The following is a 21,117-nucleotide window of genomic DNA, read 5'->3' on the forward strand; positions in this document are numbered from 1 at the left end:
AAACACAGCACTTTTACGTAACCAAGAAGAGATAAAAACATAGACAAAAAATCAGGACAAATCAATTAAATGCACTTTCTGTTTTTCAGTGCGTAGAATGTCACTTACTATGTTACATGCCTTAAATATCTTTCCGCAATAAAATATTGCGGAAACCTTCCTTCGTAGAAATCTCACAAAACCATAACGGAAAAAATATCTCCCCAACAACCACGTGAACAGTTTCTACTTCCGACAATTATGCGTGCCTTGGGAACGACAAAGCTGTCCGACAGGGGCACGATCACACGTGGGTTGCCATTCGGGCTCGCAGAGGTCGAAGGTAGTCGAATGACCTTGAAGATTGACTCATGCGTGATGACATGCTGTTCATGCGCGCGCTGCTTTCGTATAATTCAATCGCTCTTGCTGCGATGGCATTCGCACTCAAAGCCGACCCGCGCTCGAACTTGTCAAGCGATGAGTGTGAAGAACCCCCTTGAAGTTGGAAGAAGGGATCGATTTTACCAGTGATTGTTGACGGGATTGGAGTGTTCCGATTCCCGCCGAAGTTTGACGGCGGCCTGTAGTCGAGCACTGGGGTGTACATGCGTTGGGGGAAGTACTCGGGGGCAAGTCCGTTTGAGGTCGAGGCTGGAGCTCTTGCGTCAGAAAGCTTACGTTGCAAATAATGATCTGGGGGAGGAAAACGATCATTCAACACGCTGGCGCTCCGGATTGTGTTCGGATTAACTAAAGCGGTAGGGTCGTAACCGTGACGCGTGGACGACATCGTGTGGCTGGAATAAGATGTTGGAGGATAATCTTGTTCCTCCATATAAACATCCTGATCCTTCTCAAGATAGGATGGCATCATGGATCCTGGACTGTAAAAGATGATGATGGAGGAACTCTTTGCTGGGGAACCAACTGATGAGGATTTTTCTCCAGGCTGATTACTTCTGTTCCAGGAATGAGCGGCTGCTTGAAAATGAAGAAGACGAATTATTTGTGAGAAATCAAATATTCGGAGGCGGTTTAATAGAAAAAAAGTTTCAATAAACTGGTCCAAAATTATAAGAATGACCTTCAGTGTGATAACCGTTGTCCAGTCCGGAAGTTGGGGTGGGGTTTGTGTCGTCACTTCCGTCCACCGACGATCCTCCACCCCCAATTTGAGAAGAACGCGACGATCTCACGTTGAAATCCTCCGCTAGCTCTCTCTGGTGGTGAATAGGAATAGTTGCGTCCTCGCTGTAGCTACGATCGCAAAACTTAGAGCTCTGTAAAATGCCGGATCAGGTTTTAATGGGTTTGTTTGAACAAGAAAGTCATCATGCTATTCTGTAATTTCAAACTAAGAACAGAAAGTTTTGCTAGGAGATTGTTGGGACGGTTTGTATCATAGTTAAATCTTGGTTGGAGACTGGCTCGTTTCAATCTACCTTAACCTTAAGTAGGAACATATTTCTCAACGCAATAGTTCCACAACACCTGTAACTCACCTTTGTGTTTTTCATTTCTTTTTCAAAGTTCGTAGATTTTCTCTGTCTTCTTGACTTCGCACACAATGCACAAACCACTACGAGTACGATTAAAATAAAGAGTCCTCGCAAAGCACAACCGATCGCGGTACCTAGCATTATGACGTCACCTTCGTCACCCGCATCTGCAAAAACATAAAAAAAAACTTATTTTACTTTTAATGTCGTAAAATATATGTTAAAATTTGGTTAAAGCCGGTTTTCAATTCTTCGAACAATCTGACTCACTTTGTACTTTCAACTTCATCATGACCGATTCAATGGTGTCCATTGCGTCACTCTTCATGACGCAAGCGTACATGTCATCTATGTCATCAATCGTTGGCGTAACCCGTAATGTAGATGTTGTGTTGAATAGTTTATCGGTCGAACTTGTGATGTTTACGGAACCTTCGGTCAGTATAAGTCCATCTGAGAGGAATTATACAGTTGTGAATGGGAAATATTTAAACGTACCCCCCTCCCACCCTTATCCAAACACTGCTAAGTTTTATTTGTTAATTGCTTTACCAACATTCCAATCACCAGATTGGACATTGGTTTCAATTTGCGGTGAGTACTACGTTTTATCAGCACTTGTTCGAGCAACAGTTAGAAACGATCATCTGACAAACTTACTTTTGTACCACGTGATGTTAGCAGGTGGCTTTCCACCGTATGCACGACAAATAAAAACATTTTCAACATCGGCAACTGCGTTTACAGTGATTTCATCCTATAAAATGTTGTCGATCACAGGGCCGTTAGGAGGCACTAAACAACACAATTTGGTTTGTGTTTTATGCTGTTTTACGTGTCAATAAATTTGGTTTGTATCTTGGAAATAACCAAATTTTATCAAAGAAAAAAAAAACTCGTCATAAAGGTTTAGATTCGAAAGTAATGAGAATTAAATGTTGTTCACTTGCTAAACTGAAAGTCACTGAAACATACAACAGTTCGAAAAGCAACATCAGGGTTCGAATTAGCAGCTCGCAAATTGCAAACCGTTTTTGGGTTGTTGCGACCCGTTTATGAGATTATTGCGATGCAACACGCAGCAGATTATAAGGCGCCGCATCCTTTATCTATTCGTATACACGCAACATGCGCTGATGCAAACAACGTTATTAACGTTTTTTGGCAATGTCAACAACTATTTTCTTTCAATCCTCGTATTTTGTCAAGCCTCTTTTGCGCAAGTCAATGAAACGATGGCGATGTATGACGAAACAAATATTAAGTTAACGAGTTTAAAACAGTAGGTTTAAAGCGTAATGCACAATCGCGTACGAAGCAAAATTTAAGTATTGGAATTTAGGTTGTAACGTTTTTGCGAAACGTTTTTTTACCGCTAATTCGAACCCTGAACATAGTGTGATGTCAAGTCATTATGACGTAACAGAGGAAGTTTGCAAGTTGAAAGTTGACGTTGAGTCGTAGTGTGTGGTCTTAAACCTCAACCGACAACCAGGCGACCCAATATCAAACCAAACCACGTGCACATGTTTCAACCAATCACAAGTCGTATCACTAAAATTGCGTTCTGTTTGCACACAAACTAGAGAATGCACTGGCGTGCTGAAACCTTCAGACGATTAAAGATCACATTTTATGCTTTGTTTACCAAGATGGAAGTCTCCGTATTTTCAAGTGTCAAGTTTAAATTGAATTAATTTGTTTTAAACTGAAGTCGAATGGGCGGCATTTTGTCGTAATAATGACCGGTTATTTGTGAAAACTACAAGTTACCCGGCTAAAGTGGAAGTGCTCATACGTAATGGAAGCGTACGACTACTTTGCTTATTACTGAAAGCAACAAATATTGAATACGATCTTACCTAGCACTGTGACCGTAGCCTTCCGTGTCCTCATCAAATGCATTGTAACTTGGCATTCATACTGACTTTCATCTTCTTGCAAATTCACGTCTTTAATATGAAGATTGTATTCACCAATCGAAATATCACCAACCATCGAATATCGATCCCAATCTAAAACGAAGGATAATTAGTTTATTGAAAAACATTGCAGTTTTTAAAGCGAAACAAACTTAATTGTGTTCGTGAACTTGCAAGCTTAATTTCAAAACGTTTAGCATAACTCTGCGGAATTTAGCACTAATAAATTAAAAAATATATCAGTGAATACCCAGCAGTAATCCGTCTTTAAAATTACAAAACGGAAACCATGTTATTGGGTTTCACCAAGTTTGCGTATCACGTGACACTTGTAATTTGACTGGAGCAGAGAGGAGGGGCGCAGGAGGTTTGTGGGAGATCTGACCCAGAACCCCAGAAGTCTTGTTACTCCAGGTTACCCCGCCCTTACACGCGAGTTATCTCCACACAACACAGATAGCGTGCAGAGTGTTACAGCTTACCACGTCAACAAAGTTCATGCCGACTCCAAGTTAAATTTGCGGTTAAACATCATCATGGTCAATTGTCCATGCACAAAATTTCGCTTGAATTAAACCGGAGACAACTTTGTTTAGATGATAACAGAGGCAGATAATACGACAGTACATGATAACGCAGTGGGATAAACGACTAACTTCAACTTGAAGTTGGATTTTATTAATTCACCCAAACCTTCACCGAAACATGACGCCGACGTGAAAAGCATTTTTAAACCTGTATCTGAATCCCCCCATGTGACTTACTGGAAAGATTTCGGTCAAACCCGAGCGCAAAATCTCCTCGCGTCCACATTACATGGGAGTTATCAGAAGGAAGGTGTTCCACCACGCAATGTAACGTGACGTCATCACCTTGTTTTACGGTGACGTCACTTGGTTCCTCGATGATCGTTGGTTTGGCGCACAGACAGGAAGTGGCTGAAATATAAAAATAATTTAATGTTTCGGAAGAAATTTTGCCTCCACTTGTGGAACAGAGATTTGTGAAGGATAGTTTGGGGCTTTTTACTCAAAAGGTTTTACTACAGGAGTTTTTACATAAACTTACCCAGCATCCAGCAAGACACGAGCCCTGCCCACAATCCCACTTTCATTTTCAACTTTGTGTTGGAAACCTCAGCTTTGTAGGAATGTTGGAGTAATAAGTTTTCCGTCCAATAAAAATGAAAACTTCCGATCCCTTTGAAATGTTTCAGGCAAATATAACCTAATTATTTGTTGATTTCTGTAAAACAAAGACCGCCATTGTCTTGAGATGGAACATCAGACACGGAACGAGCCACAAACAATGCGGCTGATATTTATGTGACACCACATATTGTGACATAACAATTTCGTGAATAATTGTTGTGTGTGGACAGTTTGTGATGTAACAGATGTTCTCGTGAAGGTTCCCCAACATCTTTCTACAATAGCGCGATATTTTCTGCTGTCAACTTCCCTGACCTTAGCATCAATGCCCTTCATATTTCTGTATGATCAATTTGATTACATTATTATCCAATTAAAACATCACGTCAACTTCCAACTTGTTTTCCGACTGTTCCATGTATAACTACGTCCTTAATCCACCTTACAATCTCCCCAACTCCCTATAGCAATGCTCGAGCGAGTAATCCTACTTCTCACCAGCAAAAACAGCGAGGTTACGGTAGTTGAACTCACAGACTCTATTGACCCAATGTTTGAATCACCCCAACCCACCTCCCACTTACACCCGACTTTCCTTTAAAGACGTCTGGGAGATATTTAAGCCCAGCGCCGGAAAGGTAAAGTATAATGTACATACAACAACTCTACTGATTCACAACAAGGACAGACATTAAAATCTAGCTAGGGTGCGAGTTACTACTTACTGACAATCAACTCCGGTCCACCAAACATTTCCACACAGATATAACCACGGTATAGAAATAAGATGCCCACTGCCGTCGCAAGGGCCTTGCGATACGGCGGATACGACCGTCGGAGCAGTTGTATGCCCATTGCGTCGGAGCGCCGTCGGAGAAGCATTCGATGGAGCCGCTTAAGACGAAAGAAGTCGATCTAACGACGCTACGATCGAGTAGAATTGAGTTCTACTCCGTCGTAAGCACATCGTAGTGAAATAGCTTGTTGTGGAGTTGAAAATATGATTCGCTGTGCTGTTCACAAGTGTTTTAAGATTGTTTCAATGCTCACTACTGGTGAATAATGATTTTAGTTAATATAAAAAAAATGTTCCTCATTTTTTATGATATTTATAGCAAATTTGTAATGATTCATGTGTGATTAGTGAACATCTGTCATATTAGAATAACTATCATTATTACAATTGTAATAGCTACAATAAAAATCCAGTTTTAGGACTCATTATATGTAAGAGTGAAGTAGTTTTTTGTGGTTTGCCACAAAGCTGTGTTTTGACAGTAATAATCAGACACAGTTACTTTAAAAAAATAAATCATCTTATGACACAGTGACAGCAGAAGTCTAACAGCAGTAAATTTCGCCCTACAGACATGTCGTCCTAGACAAGACAAGCACATGCGCGGCGGTTCACCTAAAATCATACATTGACTGTTGCGTCAGCCAATCATAGTTCGGCACGCATCATTCAATCCAAACTGAACGATGGTGATTGGTGGACACTGGCCATTGCAATTACCAATGATGAGGTTATCCTGCAAGCTGATGGTCACAATGCGTCGATTGGTTTCACCAATGTCAACAACTCACCCCTGGCAGGTCAGAATATAAAAGTTTATGACCATTTGCAAATATTCCATTGCGTACGTTTTACAAGTGTGTCAGTATAAGTGTTTGATTTCATACTTAAGAAAGATATATGCACCGTTAAGGGCATGTAATTTTCAAATTTAATCAACAATTAAGATCTAGAGACAGTTAGGTGCTTTTACAAAAAGCGCGTATTTTGTGCAAAGCTTTTTGTGCGAGATCACTGTAGTTCTACTCATTCATCGTTGATGTGTAGGTGTTTGTTTGGTGGGAAGTTACGTACACACGCCCACCACGAAATAATATGATCAGCGATTCGAAGCATGGTACAAAAGGGATAGCTTATTATATATGGTTCAAAGTTTTTGTCAACACTTTGTCCCTGGTGCATATGTAATATAAACTTTCGAAAAAAAGTCCTACTGTGTCGTTTCTGCACAATTTTACACATGCTTATTCAATTCCAATGTGGGGAAGAAGATTCTATTCCTCAAACTACACACTCTGGTGATATTGGCACACATCTGACAAGTTTCTAAAATGAACCAATCCGACACCCCAGACATCAATGCTTTATGTATACACTTTCGAGTCAAGTAAAGTCCAGTGCTATTGTCACCAGCTGCACTGATGAGTCCTTATGCGTTAAAACAACGTACACTGCTGTCTCCAGCTCTTAATGATTATTATTTTGTTATACTTGTTGAGGTCACGAAAAAGTGGTATCTGAAGTATATATGAAAGAATCGTTGATTTCGATTGGTTCTTATAACGAGAAATTTACGTAAACATGATTTCAACGCCACTTCAACTTATTTTTTTATTGATCTTGAGACATGATTGAACAAAAATGTCAGTATTTACCAAGTCATTTTGGACTTTCTATTTAGTTGATTGTTTTCGAAAACAGTATTAATTAATACGAAAATCAAGTAAGCACCCTTCCTTTCATTTTTTGTTGCTTATGAAGTTGAAACAAAAGCCACTCAAGTCGCTATAAGTTACTGAATATATTGCGCGATGAACAAGCGTCAAAGAAACTGAGGGTACAGTTGAGAATTTAATTGGATCCAAACATGTTTATAGTTCATATTTACACGGGTCAAAAAGAGTACAAATTTAAGACAATCTGATAACACAACACGTGATCACATATTTGACATTTTAAATACATTACCTGCACAATTAATACTGAGAATATGTGGCGAAATACAATAACATAACGCGCGTAATAATTCTACCATTAAGTGGCCAAATAAATGAGCAAATTTACAAAACAAATAAATTTTGTCAACGCATCTGAGCCAAAAGTAAATGCATACTTTAACAAAAAAAATAATGAAACACACATAATTCACGTTTTGTTTTACGACCAAATCATTCGGCGTTAATTTTGCCGCGATCCCCAATTTCCCCGATCAGTTGCGTCATCGAATTATCGAAATTTTCCGAGTCAGAAAAGTCGATGTATCTTATCATTGCAGTCATTATACCTTCACAAAGACAAAATATTCAAATTTTAAAAATTTAAAAATTAGTGATTCATTATTATTGTAAAGAGCGCACATTGCCAACAAATGACATCAAATTTATCTATAAATTTTTACAGTATTGTAGCGACTACTGCGTATTTATCGAACCGTGACATGCGTCGATTGCCTTTTTCTACATGTGTCTCGTTTTATGTTGCTCGTTGAAGTGCCCGTCAGTCTGATTTGTTGGCGCCTGAATAAACATCGCCACATTGGTGACCCCGAGTATCAAGCACGACTGCTGATAAAATGGAAGAACACGCTGTTGCTCTGAAGTTACCGCAATTTTGGGTGACACAACCCCGCGTGTGGTTCAAGCAAGCTGAAGCACAGTTCGCACTGCGAAGAATTTCAGATGACCAAACCAGGTACTTCTACGTGGTGGCGGCTTTGGATCAGGATACCGCCCAACGTTTCATTGATTTTCTTGATTCTCCACCAGCAGAAGACAAGTACGCATCGCTCAAGGAAGAACTGCTTCATACATTAGGTCTGTCAAGGTACGAACGAGCGTCTAAGTTGCTAAACATGCCCCGTTCTGAGGATCGTAAACCTACTGTTATTATGGATGAAATGCTAGCAATGCTGGGTCAACATAAACCTTGCTTTCTTTTTGAATATTTGTTTATCCAACAAATGCCAGAAGAAATTCGTATTAATCTGGCAAAAGAGGATTTTGTAGATCTTCGGTCTCTAGCAAAGAAGGCAGATTTGTTATGGCATGCCAGGGAAGACAGCTGTAACTTTGCAGTTGCCAAATTACGGCCAACACTACGCCAAACAAATGACAATTTCTGCTACTACCACCAACGCTTTGGTGCAAAGGCGAAAGCATGCCGCAAGCCATGTGCCTATCAGGGAAACGACCAAGCCGGCCGTCCTCAATATTTTCGACGGCCGGCGGACAAAGCAATCTCATTTTCGTCTCTGACCGAAACTCAAAAATCCGATTTTTAGTAGACAGCGGTGCAGAAGTCAGCGTAATTCCGCCAACGGTCTATGAAAGACGACATTTCCAGAGCCAATCCTCGGCACTCAAAGCAGCCAATGGAACCAACATACGCACGTTCGGTTCAAAAAAGCTTTTCCTGCACCTGCCGTGTGGAAAATTTGCGTGGAGTTTCACTGTTGCCGATGTATCCAAACCCCTGCTTGGAGCAGATTTTTTAAAAGCGAAGGGAATGTGTGTGGATTTTAAAAGACGCCGTTTGTGCACTGGCACGGCTGAACATAGTGCATTGAAACCCTGCGTTTCAGGAGTTGACTCAACGTATCGCGACCTCATTGATGAGTTTTCTGGTTTAACCAACGAACAGTTTTCTTCCACGAGGCCAAAGCATGGAGTACAACACCACATTTCCACATCGGGCCCGCCAGTGCATGCACGAGCACGACGCCTGCCGCCGGAAAAGTTGATGATTGCTAAACAGGAATTCCAGCGGATGCTATCCATGGGAATAATCCGTCGCTCATCAAGCCCCTGGTCCTCACCTTTGCACATGGTGCCTAAGGCGTCCGGTGGCTGGAGACCCTGTGGAGACTACAGGCGTTTAAACGGGGTGACACAAGCTGATCGGTACGACATTCCACACATACAGGACTTCTCAGCTCAGCTATCAGGTGCATGCGTATTTTCTAAAATTTAGTTCGCGGGTACCATCAAGTTCCTGTAACTGACGCCGACATTCCTAAAACGGCAGTGATAACGCCGTTTGGTTTGTTCGAGTTTCTGCGCATGCCGTTTGGTTTAAAAAACGCTGCGCAAACTTTCCAACGTCTAATGGATTCTGTGTGTCAGGATTTGCCATTTGCATTTGTATACTTGGATGACATTTTAATCGCCAGTTCCTCGGCAGTCCTACATGTAACGCATGTTCGGCAAATATTTCAGAGGCTTAACGACCATGGACTTATTATTAACATTTCGAAGTGCTCTTTCGGTCTAAAGGAAATAGACTTTCTCGGACACCGAGTCGACAAAAATGGAGCTAAGCCTTTGCAATCAAAAGTACAGGCCATTCAAGCATTTTTACGACCCACGACCCTAGCGGGCCTCCAACAGTTCAATGGGATGATAAACTTTTACCATCGCTTTATACCATCTGCGGCACGAATTATGTCACCCATTTACAAAGCGATAGCGACAAAGAAAAAAGAAGTAATATGGACTGATGAACTCAACCGTGCGTTTCTCCAAGCTAAACAGGCGCTTGCAACCGCCACGCTTCTCAGCCACCCTCAGGCAATGGCTGACACTGCTTTGTCAGTGGATGCGTCGCAAACAGCTGTTGGGGCTGTACTTAAGCAATTTATTCAAGACGAATGGAAACCTTTGGCATTTTTCAGCAAACAGCTTCGTCCAGCGGAAACAAAGTACAGTGCATTCGATCGAGAGTTGCTGGCTTTGTATTTGGCGGTACGTCATTTCAGATATTTCCTTGAAGGTCGTACGTTTACGGTTTTCACTGATCACAAACCGCTCACATTTGCTTTCACAAAATGTTCCGATCCTTGGTCGAGTCGTCAACAACGACATCTTTCTTACATATCAGAATTTACCACAGATGTACGGCATGTCGCCGGCAAGCATAATCATGTCGCTGACGCGCTTTCCCGATCTTTAGTAGCGGAGGTCCAACTTTCTGCAACACAGTTTGGTCCCAAATCTCTTTCTGCAGCACAACGAGCAAATGAGCAAGAAATGGCAGATTATCGATCGTCGATAACCAATCTCCACTTTAAAGTGCTTAATTTCGAAAAGGATGGTTGCGACATTCTTTGCGACATCTCCACTGGTGTACCGCGACCTGTAGTGCCGACAGCATGGCGCAAACACGTCTTCCATGCACTGCATGATATTTCTCATCCCTCGGTGAGGAGGACTAAAAAGCTCATTACACAACGTTACGTGTGGCATGGAATGCAGAAAGATGTAGGAAATTGGGCACGGCAGTGTCTTTCTTGCCAACGCTCCAAAGTACAACGCCATGTACGAGCTCCGATTGAAGACTACCCTTTTGTTCATGCACGTTTCACTCACTTAAACGTTGACATAGTGGGTCCCCTGCCACAGTGCCAAGGTTTCGCATATCTTTTCACTGTCATGGACCGCGTCACACGATGGCCAGAAGCCATACCCATGCCGGATGCAACAGCTTTGACCTGCGCCAAAGTTTTCATCAGCGTTTGGCTTGCCCGCTTTGGCATTCCTACACATTTAACGTCGGATCGAGGACCTCAGTTTACCTCCGAACTCTGGTCAGCTGTTAACAAGCTCCTCGGTATTAAACTGCATCTAACAACTGCTTTTCATCCCCGGGCCAATGGCCTTGTGGAACGATTCCACAGGCATTTGAAAAGCGCTCTTATGGCGCGCGCAACGTCAACAGCTAACTGGGTTGACAATTTACCGTGGGTACTTCTGGGCATCAGGACAACTCCCAAAGAAGACTTACAAACTTCGTCGGCCGAACTGGTTTACGGTGGACCGCTCGCAGTGCCGGGAGACATCACACCCAACATTGCTGCAACACCAAATGTTGCAAATTTGCTTTCACAACTCCGACAGTCAGTGAGAAGCCAGATTCCGATATTAATGTCTCGCCACGGTGCTAAAAGAAGCGCACTTCCGAGGAAGCTGTTAACTGCGAAGTACGTATTCGTACGGAAGGATACTCATCGACCCCCATTAACAGCCCCTTACGAGGGTCCCTACAAGGTTGTTGAGACTTCTCACAAAACGTTTGTTTTGGATTTTGGCGGCCGACATGCAACAATTTCTGTTGATCGGCTTAAACCCGCAGAAGTTGACCTGACGGAACCGGTCGCAGTTGCGCGCCCACCGCGTAGAGGCAGACCGCCTAGACATCCTGCGCTTAGATGATCTTGTTGTGTAATTGTCTCCTTATTTTGCGCATTGTACGTTTCTGAAAGGGGGTGGTGTAGCGACTACTGCGTATTTATCGAACCGTGACATGCGTCGATTGCCTTTTTCTACATGTGTCTCGTTTTATGTTGCTCGTTGAAGTGCCCGTCAGTCTGATTTGTTGGCGCCTGAATAAACATCGCCACAGTATCATAATTACCAGTAAAATCAAAAGCAAACTATCAGCGTTTTATTTCTACTAAATGATTTTTGATTATTTTTCGTCACCCACCAAGCCAACCACTGGGAACGAAGTCTTTCTGGAGCCGAAGAGGAATGAAGTCCTTTCCTAGTTGTACAGCATAATTCGCCTCCATTCTGCTCAGCAAAATTTGAATTTTACTAGTTTGCTTCAAACGGGTCATTTGATTTTTCGGTGCAGGGTTTTGTATAAATTCATCAGGTAACGACAGAGCAAAGACTCATGGTTGGGAGTTTCATTTTTTTTGGTAAGTAGTAGCCGTTCGATATACACATAGCATTTTCTGCTTAAGCTTAAAATTATTTTGAAGAAACACTTTTACAAACACATTTTTACTTGCAGTTCTGGCTATCCTGGTACATCGCAGACATACATATTATCACAACAGCTGATTGTTCAACAGCTTGAGCCATAGCATCCAACATATTTCCGTGCATGTGGTCAACATCCATCCAAACATTGTAACCATTTGCTCTTAGTCGGTCTTTTATCTGGGATAGAAGATAGTATATACACTGTAAAAAAATATACTGTTAATTGACACAAAATCGTTGGCAGCAGAGTTACAATTTGACCTTGTAAAAAAACATGCTTTTCCTGTATCTTGGAATACAAGTCATGGATATTTTTCAATTTACAGTTACATTTGTTAACTATATTACTCTAATTTTTGAAATTTTACAATCTTCTAAGTATAAAAACTGTTTCGTTTTTTGTAAAAATACTACGCTTGTGTTAAAACAAGTCACTGTTTTATTTGTCAATCATGCCATCAAGGCATAAACAGACAATGTACACATGAAATAGTCTTCAAGAACGTTAAACAGAAACGAAAAGTGGTCTGCATTCGTCGCGATAAAGACACCCAAAGTATCGCAAAATAGGACAAACTTCGGCTCGCTCTGATATCGGCCAGTAACGACTACTGGCACATAAAAAAATTCAGCCACAAGCGACTATCCACAGCACACAGAACACCAACTACAGGAAGTCCTTTAACATTCGGAAAAGGGAAAGCACTTTGGTGCAGCTTTTTTTTCCATCTATTTCAGCAAAAGCTCTGCAAACAAAAACAATTGTAATTATAGTTCGCAGTAAGTGTAGAATGCCTTCACCGGCAATGATGGGTCTACCAAACTCAGCTATACCAACCTCTGAATGAAGTTCCACAGGTTACTTGCCTTCTTAGGATACTCTATGTTTAAAACAAAGAAGCATGCAAAGCATATTGTCAATGCTTCTTCAGCTGTTGGTATATCCACCACCAGTATCTGCTGATCCGCAGCGACTTTAAATGCTGAAGTCTGAAGGATATTGGATCCTGTAATGCACTATACTTTAGCAAAAATATTTAACGAACAATGCCTTAATACAGGGCTTCAAGCCCATGTGTAAAAAAATGCTCATTTTCAAAATGAATTTTCTCTGCGATCTCTGGCAAGCAAATAATGTAAAACCATAATTGCCTTGACAAAAGCCAATTTCATACACAACCACAAAATTACATTTTACAATCCCAACACTGGGCCGCAACCCAAAGTTTAAGAAGCCCGGCCATTACATACCTTGTGCAATTATGCATGGAAATATAGGAATCATTCCAGGAGTCATGCTTTCTTCCTAAAACATAAAAGGAGTTGCGCTAACACATAATCACCATATAATATTATCATAAAATACTTACAGCAATTACTACTTCATTCACTTCTTCACCAAAGTAGTCCATCAGCAGTAGTATCATTCCCATAATCTCTAACTGAATGGTGTTTGATGCCATTCTTGCTTCTTTGACAAGCAGCACGGTTTTTTTTATCAATGTGTTTTTACTTTGCAAAGACTCAATAAATGAAACAATCCCTGGTAAATGTTTTCTTACATTTTGCTGCATGACCTCAAAACTTTTTTTTGTTGCAAGTTTGTACAAGACTGCCATGCCCGGTTTTGTAAATAGCAATGGAAGTTCTGACTTTAAATCCTTTAGTTGTGAGTCGATACCATGTAGTTTATCTTGAATAAAAACAAAACACTTCTTTACTTCCTTTTCAACTTCATCCTGACTGAATGCCTTAGCTTCATACATTCTTTGTAAGTTTTCTTTTGCTGAATTTAAGTCTTGCGGCCAGTTGCACAACTGCCAATCATTTTTGCTCTTTTTTGAGGGAATATCATCAGAGCTCGTTCCTGGACGACTAAGGTTGGAAAGTCTGTACTTTATTTGCAATTCCAATGATTCATGTCCATTGCCAATTTTCTTTCCACACAAGTCAGAATCTTGAAATGAATTTGGGTATTTTTCAATGATGTTTTTAGACACAGTTTTTACAAGTCCTCTTGGAGGTTTGTTAGCACTAAAAAATAATTCATCAGCAACAATTCTTACAAATGTGCGCCTTTGCTTTGGCGAAATTCTGTTCTCCTTGTGAAAGGCATCCAGTATGTCACTGGGCAGTTTTTGCCAAGGAATGACAAAAGTTGAATGACTTGTAGTTGCTTCCGTAAAGCTTTCACTAGTTCCACTAATTTCACTTAAGTTGCTTAATGATGTGGAATGTGATATGTTGGTGGGAAATTCAGTTTCTTCCTGGAGAAACTTCACAAATTTTCTTCTTTGCAACAAGGGCATGCATGATTTAAGGTCTTCCTCTTGCAAAAACTTTAGATCATCTAAAGTATTAGCACCAATTTTACGTATTTCAGCAACAATTTCGTTCTCATTTTGTGTTATTCCAGCTTTGTGTATATGCTGGAGAATAAGTTCATCCAAGTCGTCATCAACAGGAAGGGTGTCATCGCTTTCATCAGAACTTTGAATATGAACAATACTACACATTCTTTACATAAAATCATTTAACTCCTGCAATGTAATAAAAAGTTACACAAAACTAGCTGGTCATATAAAAAGTATTTTCTAATTATTACAGGCCAACACTATGCTTCAGAGCAAACAAACAATCACTCCCAATTTGGTAGACACTAAGTGGATAGAAATCAAGTAGATCATTTATACAAATGCAATTAAAGCTACTGGAAATTTGTTTGAAAGCAAATACACCCATACGTTTTTTTAACAAGGCCTCGCAGTTTTGAATTACTAAAAAAATTTCAATTCTGTTTTTGACAATTATGTTGGTAATAATACCAAAGGGAACGGAACAATTTTTTGTCACTACCATCATTCCTGTCTTATAATTAGTTCCACGATAGCTCACACATTTGGTTACAAGGGCATTACATTCAGTGAGTGAAAATGGTACAATTTGTCCATGAATGGGTAAAGGAAAATCCCCAACATGAAACGTTTCTGAATGGTCATAATGAACAAGGGAATCTTTCATTTTACTTGCATGCACATATGCTTGGTAAAGTTGGTGCTTCACAGATAAAGTCATCAACACATTTTTGAAATTGCGACAATTTCTTGCACATCTTTTGAAGTATGAATGCTTGCTTTCTAAACGCATTGTCCATAGTCTAATTAAAGGCCCAAACTGTACAATTAAATGTGGATAATGCACAAGAAAGTGATGTTTTGGTTTTAATCGGATGTCGGGGAAGTTTTCTTTCCTCATGTCCAAGTAATCCCGAATAATAACATTTAGATATGATATTTCACCTGTTGATATTTTGGGTGCACAAACTATTTCTACTATTTGTCGAAGTAACAGCAGCAAGTTCCACACTCCGTCACATTTGTTTGGAACTTTATCCAGTAATATTAAAGGCAAAAGTCTTAAAAGACACCAATTTTCCAAAGCTTGTCCAATTAACTTTAATCCTTTCTTTGGCACTGTTGGTGGTTTACTTGCTGCATCTGCACCTGTATATGCAAATCGAACAATTCTTTCATTTAAAACTTCGTAAGAAAACCACTTTAAATTGACAAAATGTTTGACGTACAATGCAACATCATATGCCACAACACCCTCAAACAAATCATGTCCTAGGCACGGTGGAAGAGAAGGGTTACATACATGAAATCCTGATAGGCAGTTAAACAAACAGTTAAATTTTACACCACGGTAAACATCAAGGTTTTCTGCTTTGATTTTGTTCAAATCCAATTTGTATGATTCCACTGAACGAAGCCCACCAAGAAAATAAGGACATAAAGCAAACTCCTGCTTTGTACAGTAGCAAAATCGACAAAAATATTCTGCACTAAAACATTCAATAAATCCCCCCACTGTGTGGGAACCTAAATTGTCACCCAGCAGTATGTTTAACATACACTTGTACTTCTGTCCATCAATGTCCAGTCCAGTACTTTCAAGCTTGTTTAGCTCAGCAATTAATCGACTAAAAGTTTTTTTTTGGCCAAACAATTTAAAGTGCCTTTCATAAACAAGCAACACTAACTGTATATTGTCTAAACTGGTTCTTGTAAACACTGGAAGGTTGCCTAACACTAAGTATACTGCCAAGACTTTGTGTTTTTTTCTGCTTGAACCCAATGGTTTGACCATTTCAAATGAGTCTTGATACAAAAAAATGTTCAAAACGTAAGCACTACATTTATCTTTGAAGATTATTCCATCAGTACAGTCACTGAATGTGCCATTTGACTGAAAGTCTTGACGTTTCAGAATGTGTGGGTTTTGCATTAGTTTCATGATGGACAATCCTATTGGAACATAATGTGCGAAACACTCCTTGCCACCTTCTTTTCCAAGAAAAAGTGTTTGTGGAGGGATGTAGCTAAAAGTGTTAGTATAAAAATGAACTCTGGAGTGTGTCGACCGTAAAATTCCATTGTCATTGCTAAAAATGTTGTTTAGAGACCATTTTTCTATGATCCTTATTAAACTTTTGGTTGTTCCCGGCGATATTTTTTTTTGGTTTTCAAACTTCTTTAGCTCATTCACAACATTGGAATCTCGTATATCTGTAATCTGTTCAAGTTCCTGAACCAGGCTATTAATAGTGGATCGAGGAACAAGCAACTTGGTTTCTAGTTTTAGAAAAAATAATGCCACTGACTGAATAAATGGCGCCATATCGTCTTCACAAGCACTGCTGCAACCTTCACCATTAAATGCACCAGTACAATCTTCAGCGTCATACACTTCAATTATATTTTCAGATGATACAATTTCGGTACTCTGAATTGTTTGAGTTACATTATGCTTTCTTGTTATGTGTGATGTAAAAGATGAAACTTTGCTGTAACTAAAGTTGCAATCTGTGTAGGGACATGTCACAGAAGTGCCCTCACATATGTGACATTTCATGTGTGCAATCAGATTTTTTAAATTACGGAATTGTTTTTTGCATGAAGAATCGGTACACAACCAAACCAAGTCTAATTTTTCTGCAGTCATTTTTCGCTCACAATGTAAATGCTTTCTGTTGTGGTGGACTTTAAGTGATGTATACTTGTTGTAATGTGAGGTACAGTGGATCACCGGGCATTGGAAAGTACAACTAACTAAGTTTCGGTGACTTGACAAATGTCTCAGTTTCAAAATACTATCTGTGGCAGATCCATATTTGTAACCACATATATAACACTCTACAACACTCATTTTGTGTACCTATACAGTCTATAAAATCAGTAAAACTTCCAATTTTATCAAAGTTACAACAATATAATTATTTTATATATATCTATACTATACACACTATACCACATAAAAGAGACACAATATAGCCTATGTTATATAAAAGTTACTTACCACACAGTCCAGATTTTAACGTAATCAGCAAAGCAAAAAGCTATTCAGAACAATAAATCTAACAGTTTTTAAAGAATAAAATTTAATTAAAAACATTTCCCTTAAAAAAGTCGGAACCAAACTATAAACGTGGCATCCAAAGAACGCCTTGTCAGATTGCACCACGAGACGACAAATTACGTCAAAATAAAACAAACACACGCCCCTGAACAAAGCTTTGTGGATCCCATCCGTAATATAATTTTTCTTGGGTTAGTTTTTGTAATAATTTGTTCTTTAGCGGTAATTGCTTGTTTTAATAATATTTGCCAAAGTTTTTTTTTTTATTGCCAAATGTTTGCGTAGTCGGGATAAATACTTTAAGATTAAACGCCAGAATTATACATTTTGGTGATATTTGTTCGGCGGTAATACTTGCGAGGCGGTCTTCATAAAACTATTGCTTTTTTGCGAACTCATCACCAATATGTGAAACACGGCGGCAATCAGAAACAATGTAAAAATACACGTGGCAGTGTAAAATTACATAGAGATTATTGAAAATTTCGATTTTATCTTGTATTTACCCCAGTAAAATTACTTTATTTAACATGTATTTTTTATAACACAAAAAACATTGTAAAAAAGCAATATTTTTTGACAAAAAAGGTCATATTCTGTTATATTACATCAATCATGTGGAAAAATGAAAAAACAACCTCAATCTTGTACTTTTACATCCTTTTTTTGGTGTTCTTTTACAAAAATTTTTTACAGTGTACATCACTCAATAACAAATGATCAGTATCAAGGCAATCCTTTAAAATCTCAAAATGAATTGATAATAATGTTTCTTAAGGTTTAGTTAGAAAGGCAGATTAGTAGATCAATCGGTTTGTGTGACGTACTACATTGTTAGAACATTTTAACACTATATGTAACGAAATTGTGTTGTTTTTTAGCAACTTGTTTTTTAGGTGATTGCACCTGTTTGACGACGTTTTGGTTGTCCCAGTTGTAACTGAGCATAACGTGTTTCTTTTCAAGTAGTATTGGTTTGGGCTCGTGCTTGCTCTTACAAATATACGCAAAATGTTACAAAAAAATTAAGTAGAATTCTGTAATTTATTTTTCAATACCCGAACTTACCGGAGTAAAACCTCTTAACACCCAGAGTGTCCCGGATGCAGCAAGTTGAAGTTTTCTAAGGAATTAACATTTTCAAGGCAGCTATACTTTATCGCTTGATTTAAAATCATTGCAGAAGCTTGTTAAATTTTTTACATCAAACAACGAATTTACTCTGACCTTGAATCATGACCTTTCAGTTCCTGCAGTTTCTTCATCACCTCGGTTTCATGAGTGATCATGGATTTGTTTTCTTCCACAAACGATAAAGCCTGGATGCATACAACTGCAGCAATTTGTTCATCAAAGTTGTCTATACCGAAAAAAGATATTATGTAAAAAGTACTATAATGCTTACCCATAAGATTACCAAAACGTTTTGTGAACCTTGAGCCGCTTAAATGTGCGTAATTTACCTGTGTAAATGAGTTTCCTCAAACTTATAAGTGCCCCACTACGAAGTATTTTAAAGCTGTTCTGATCGTTGTTGGCGAGTTTGGTCAAACCTAACGTTAACTCATGCGCAGAAAAACCTGCTGAGCGGTGATTGCTACTCAGCAAAGCTTCGTTGAGGACCTGACAAAACACAAGATCATATGTGTATTTTAAACTCAATGTTGTTATTGATGAAAAATATAATAGTTTTGCCTGAAATAAACTAAATACGCATATTATACACTTTCAAAACGCATACACCCTAAAATAGATGTCTTAAAAGTGTCTTTTGTACACTAAGCATAGACTTACTTGCAGGATGTAAGATATGATTTCATCATCAGGAACAATGAGGTCATTTCTATCTTCTTCGTCTTTTGTGTGGGCCAAGATAAGCATGCAAAGTGTTAGCAGCAGCCTCTCATCGTTTCCAAGGATCTAGTCGAATTTGCAACCGTAAAGAAAGGCTTTCAGTGGTTTTCGTATTTGCCAACCGCTCACCTTTACTCCTTTCGTGTTCTTGGCGTACCAACTTATCAATTCAACCGCCTTCAAGTGCTTGAAAAATATTTTGTTGTTGCTTGACATCGAACAGCTGTACAGGAGCATTTCCACATTGATGACGATCTGACCTTCAGTCTGCAATATATAAACGTAATATCTCTTGACTTTACTTTATGCGCTACGATTTGAAGTCCACATAATCAACTTATTGACTGAACAAATAGAAGACCCAGGCACTTAAACAGAAAAGGCACGTATTAAACAAAATTACAATCACAAATCTTTGAAGACCTGCCTCCAAATTCTGTAAAAAGCTTTCTTTATATTTTTCCATTAGACCAATCATGTCTGATAGAATTCCACAAGCTGCAATCTTTTCTGATAGTTTGACACTTTCAACAGCGAATCTCAAACACACTTCCAAAAGCTTGCTAAGGTTTATCCAGGCTATGCTGTAATAGTGTAATACAATAAATTTGGCAAAAAAATACTATAAAATTGACAAATCAAAATGTTGTGACAATTGTACATCTATGCTGTCACATGGTTATTAAGACAAGATCACCCCAATTTTATCAACCGTGAAAACAGATGTTAGGTTTACAAAACAATAAACACAAACTTCTTGTTATCTTTTCCAAGCCGCAAAATCAAGGATCATAAATACTAACTTTACATGAGCTTTTGTATTGGTTTCGCATCCACTCATTGTACTTTAACAAAAGTTCAACCAGTTCTGTAACTGACTCCCCCATGTTGTTAAATTCCTTGTCGTATTCTAAGTCGTGTTTGGCCGCATTCAGGTATTGTTTCAAGTAAAGCAAGAAAGCTGGAAGAATAAATTAGTTGGATACTTCGGCAAAAAAACAGTAGTGTTTATTTGAAGAAATAAATTTGAATTAATCAATTTAACTACTACAGTTGTATGTGAAGGGTTAGGTTTATGCACTCAACATTTTTGATCAACAGGTTCGGTCTCTTTTTCCATGCTCGTGGACAACGTTTCGTTGGTTGCAACACTTTCACTAATTTCCTCTTCAAATATGTGGACCAGAATCAACGTACAGCAAACTGACAAGCTGAAATGTTCATTAATCTGACAGAAACAAAGAAACACATGGAGAGACAAATTTTCTTTCAAAAAGATGGGTGATCCATAGCGCTCTTGCGTTTATATGGCTATGAAACACTTACCATAATCCCTTTCGTGTTCATGGCATACCAACTTAGCAAATCGACAATTTTCATGTCTTTGAAAAATTGTTTGTTGTTGCTTGGCAGCGAAAAATCGTAGAGAAATGATGCCGACATCAAGATGATTGTCTGTAAGTAAGAGATAGATCATTGCCAGATCTAGGAACCCTAGTGATGACAAAGGTACACGTGATACATTTTTGTGATACGTTTTGTTGGGTGGAAATGCTGCTGAAAAAGAGCTGAAAAGTAATTACAAGTGTGTTGAAAATGACTTGACTTCTTGCGAGGACATCATTGTGGAATATGTTACAAGTCCAACACCTTAAACGATTGGTAAAAGCGGAGTGACAATTATCAGCAGGCCGCCCTCAATCACTGACCGAGTGTACGTTTGTCTTGTAG

General features: G+C 39.1%; 3 protein-coding genes and 1 pseudogene across 4 annotated transcripts in view; 1 reads left to right on the plus strand and 3 right to left on the minus strand.

The window, feature by feature from the left end:
- Positions 1-21,117, minus strand: part of LOC145902895 (uncharacterized) — a 63,133-nt gene that overhangs the window by 27,708 nt on the left and 14,308 nt on the right. Inside the window, exon 2 of one of the 2 annotated variants that reach the window (XM_082991035.1) lies at positions 20,713-20,841. The exons of the other annotated variant lie outside the window; for it this stretch is intronic. Coding sequence (XP_082847161.1) covers positions 20,713-20,829 — 117 coding nt within the window. The 5' untranslated portion in view covers positions 20,830-20,841. The remainder of the gene's footprint in view (positions 1-20,712; positions 20,842-21,117) is intronic. 2 annotated transcript variants of the gene reach the window in all.
- On the minus strand, positions 184-4,517 carry LOC145912470 (uncharacterized; annotated as a pseudogene).
- LOC145912703 (uncharacterized) lies at positions 7,839-8,630 on the plus strand. The gene has a single exon (XM_083000266.1). It carries the CDS (start codon positions 7,923-7,925, stop codon positions 8,628-8,630), a length of 708 nt encoding a protein of 235 aa, XP_082856392.1. The 5' UTR covers positions 7,839-7,922.
- On the minus strand, positions 11,823-20,273 carry LOC145912733 (uncharacterized). Its single transcript, XM_083000312.1, has 10 exons — positions 20,233-20,273; positions 19,790-19,970; positions 19,516-19,653; positions 19,327-19,452; positions 18,996-19,155; positions 18,760-18,892; positions 18,601-18,655; positions 18,439-18,525; positions 12,137-12,291; positions 11,823-11,916 (listed from the first exon to the last, which is right to left on the minus strand). The coding sequence occupies exons 1-10, from the start codon at positions 20,271-20,273 to the stop codon at positions 11,823-11,825; spliced, it is 1,170 nt and encodes a 389-aa protein (XP_082856438.1).

Source organism: Ascidia mentula, chromosome 1, assembly GCF_947561715.1.
Source record: "Ascidia mentula chromosome 1, kaAscMent1.1, whole genome shotgun sequence".
NCBI classification, from domain to species: domain Eukaryota; kingdom Metazoa; phylum Chordata; class Ascidiacea; order Phlebobranchia; family Ascidiidae; genus Ascidia; species Ascidia mentula.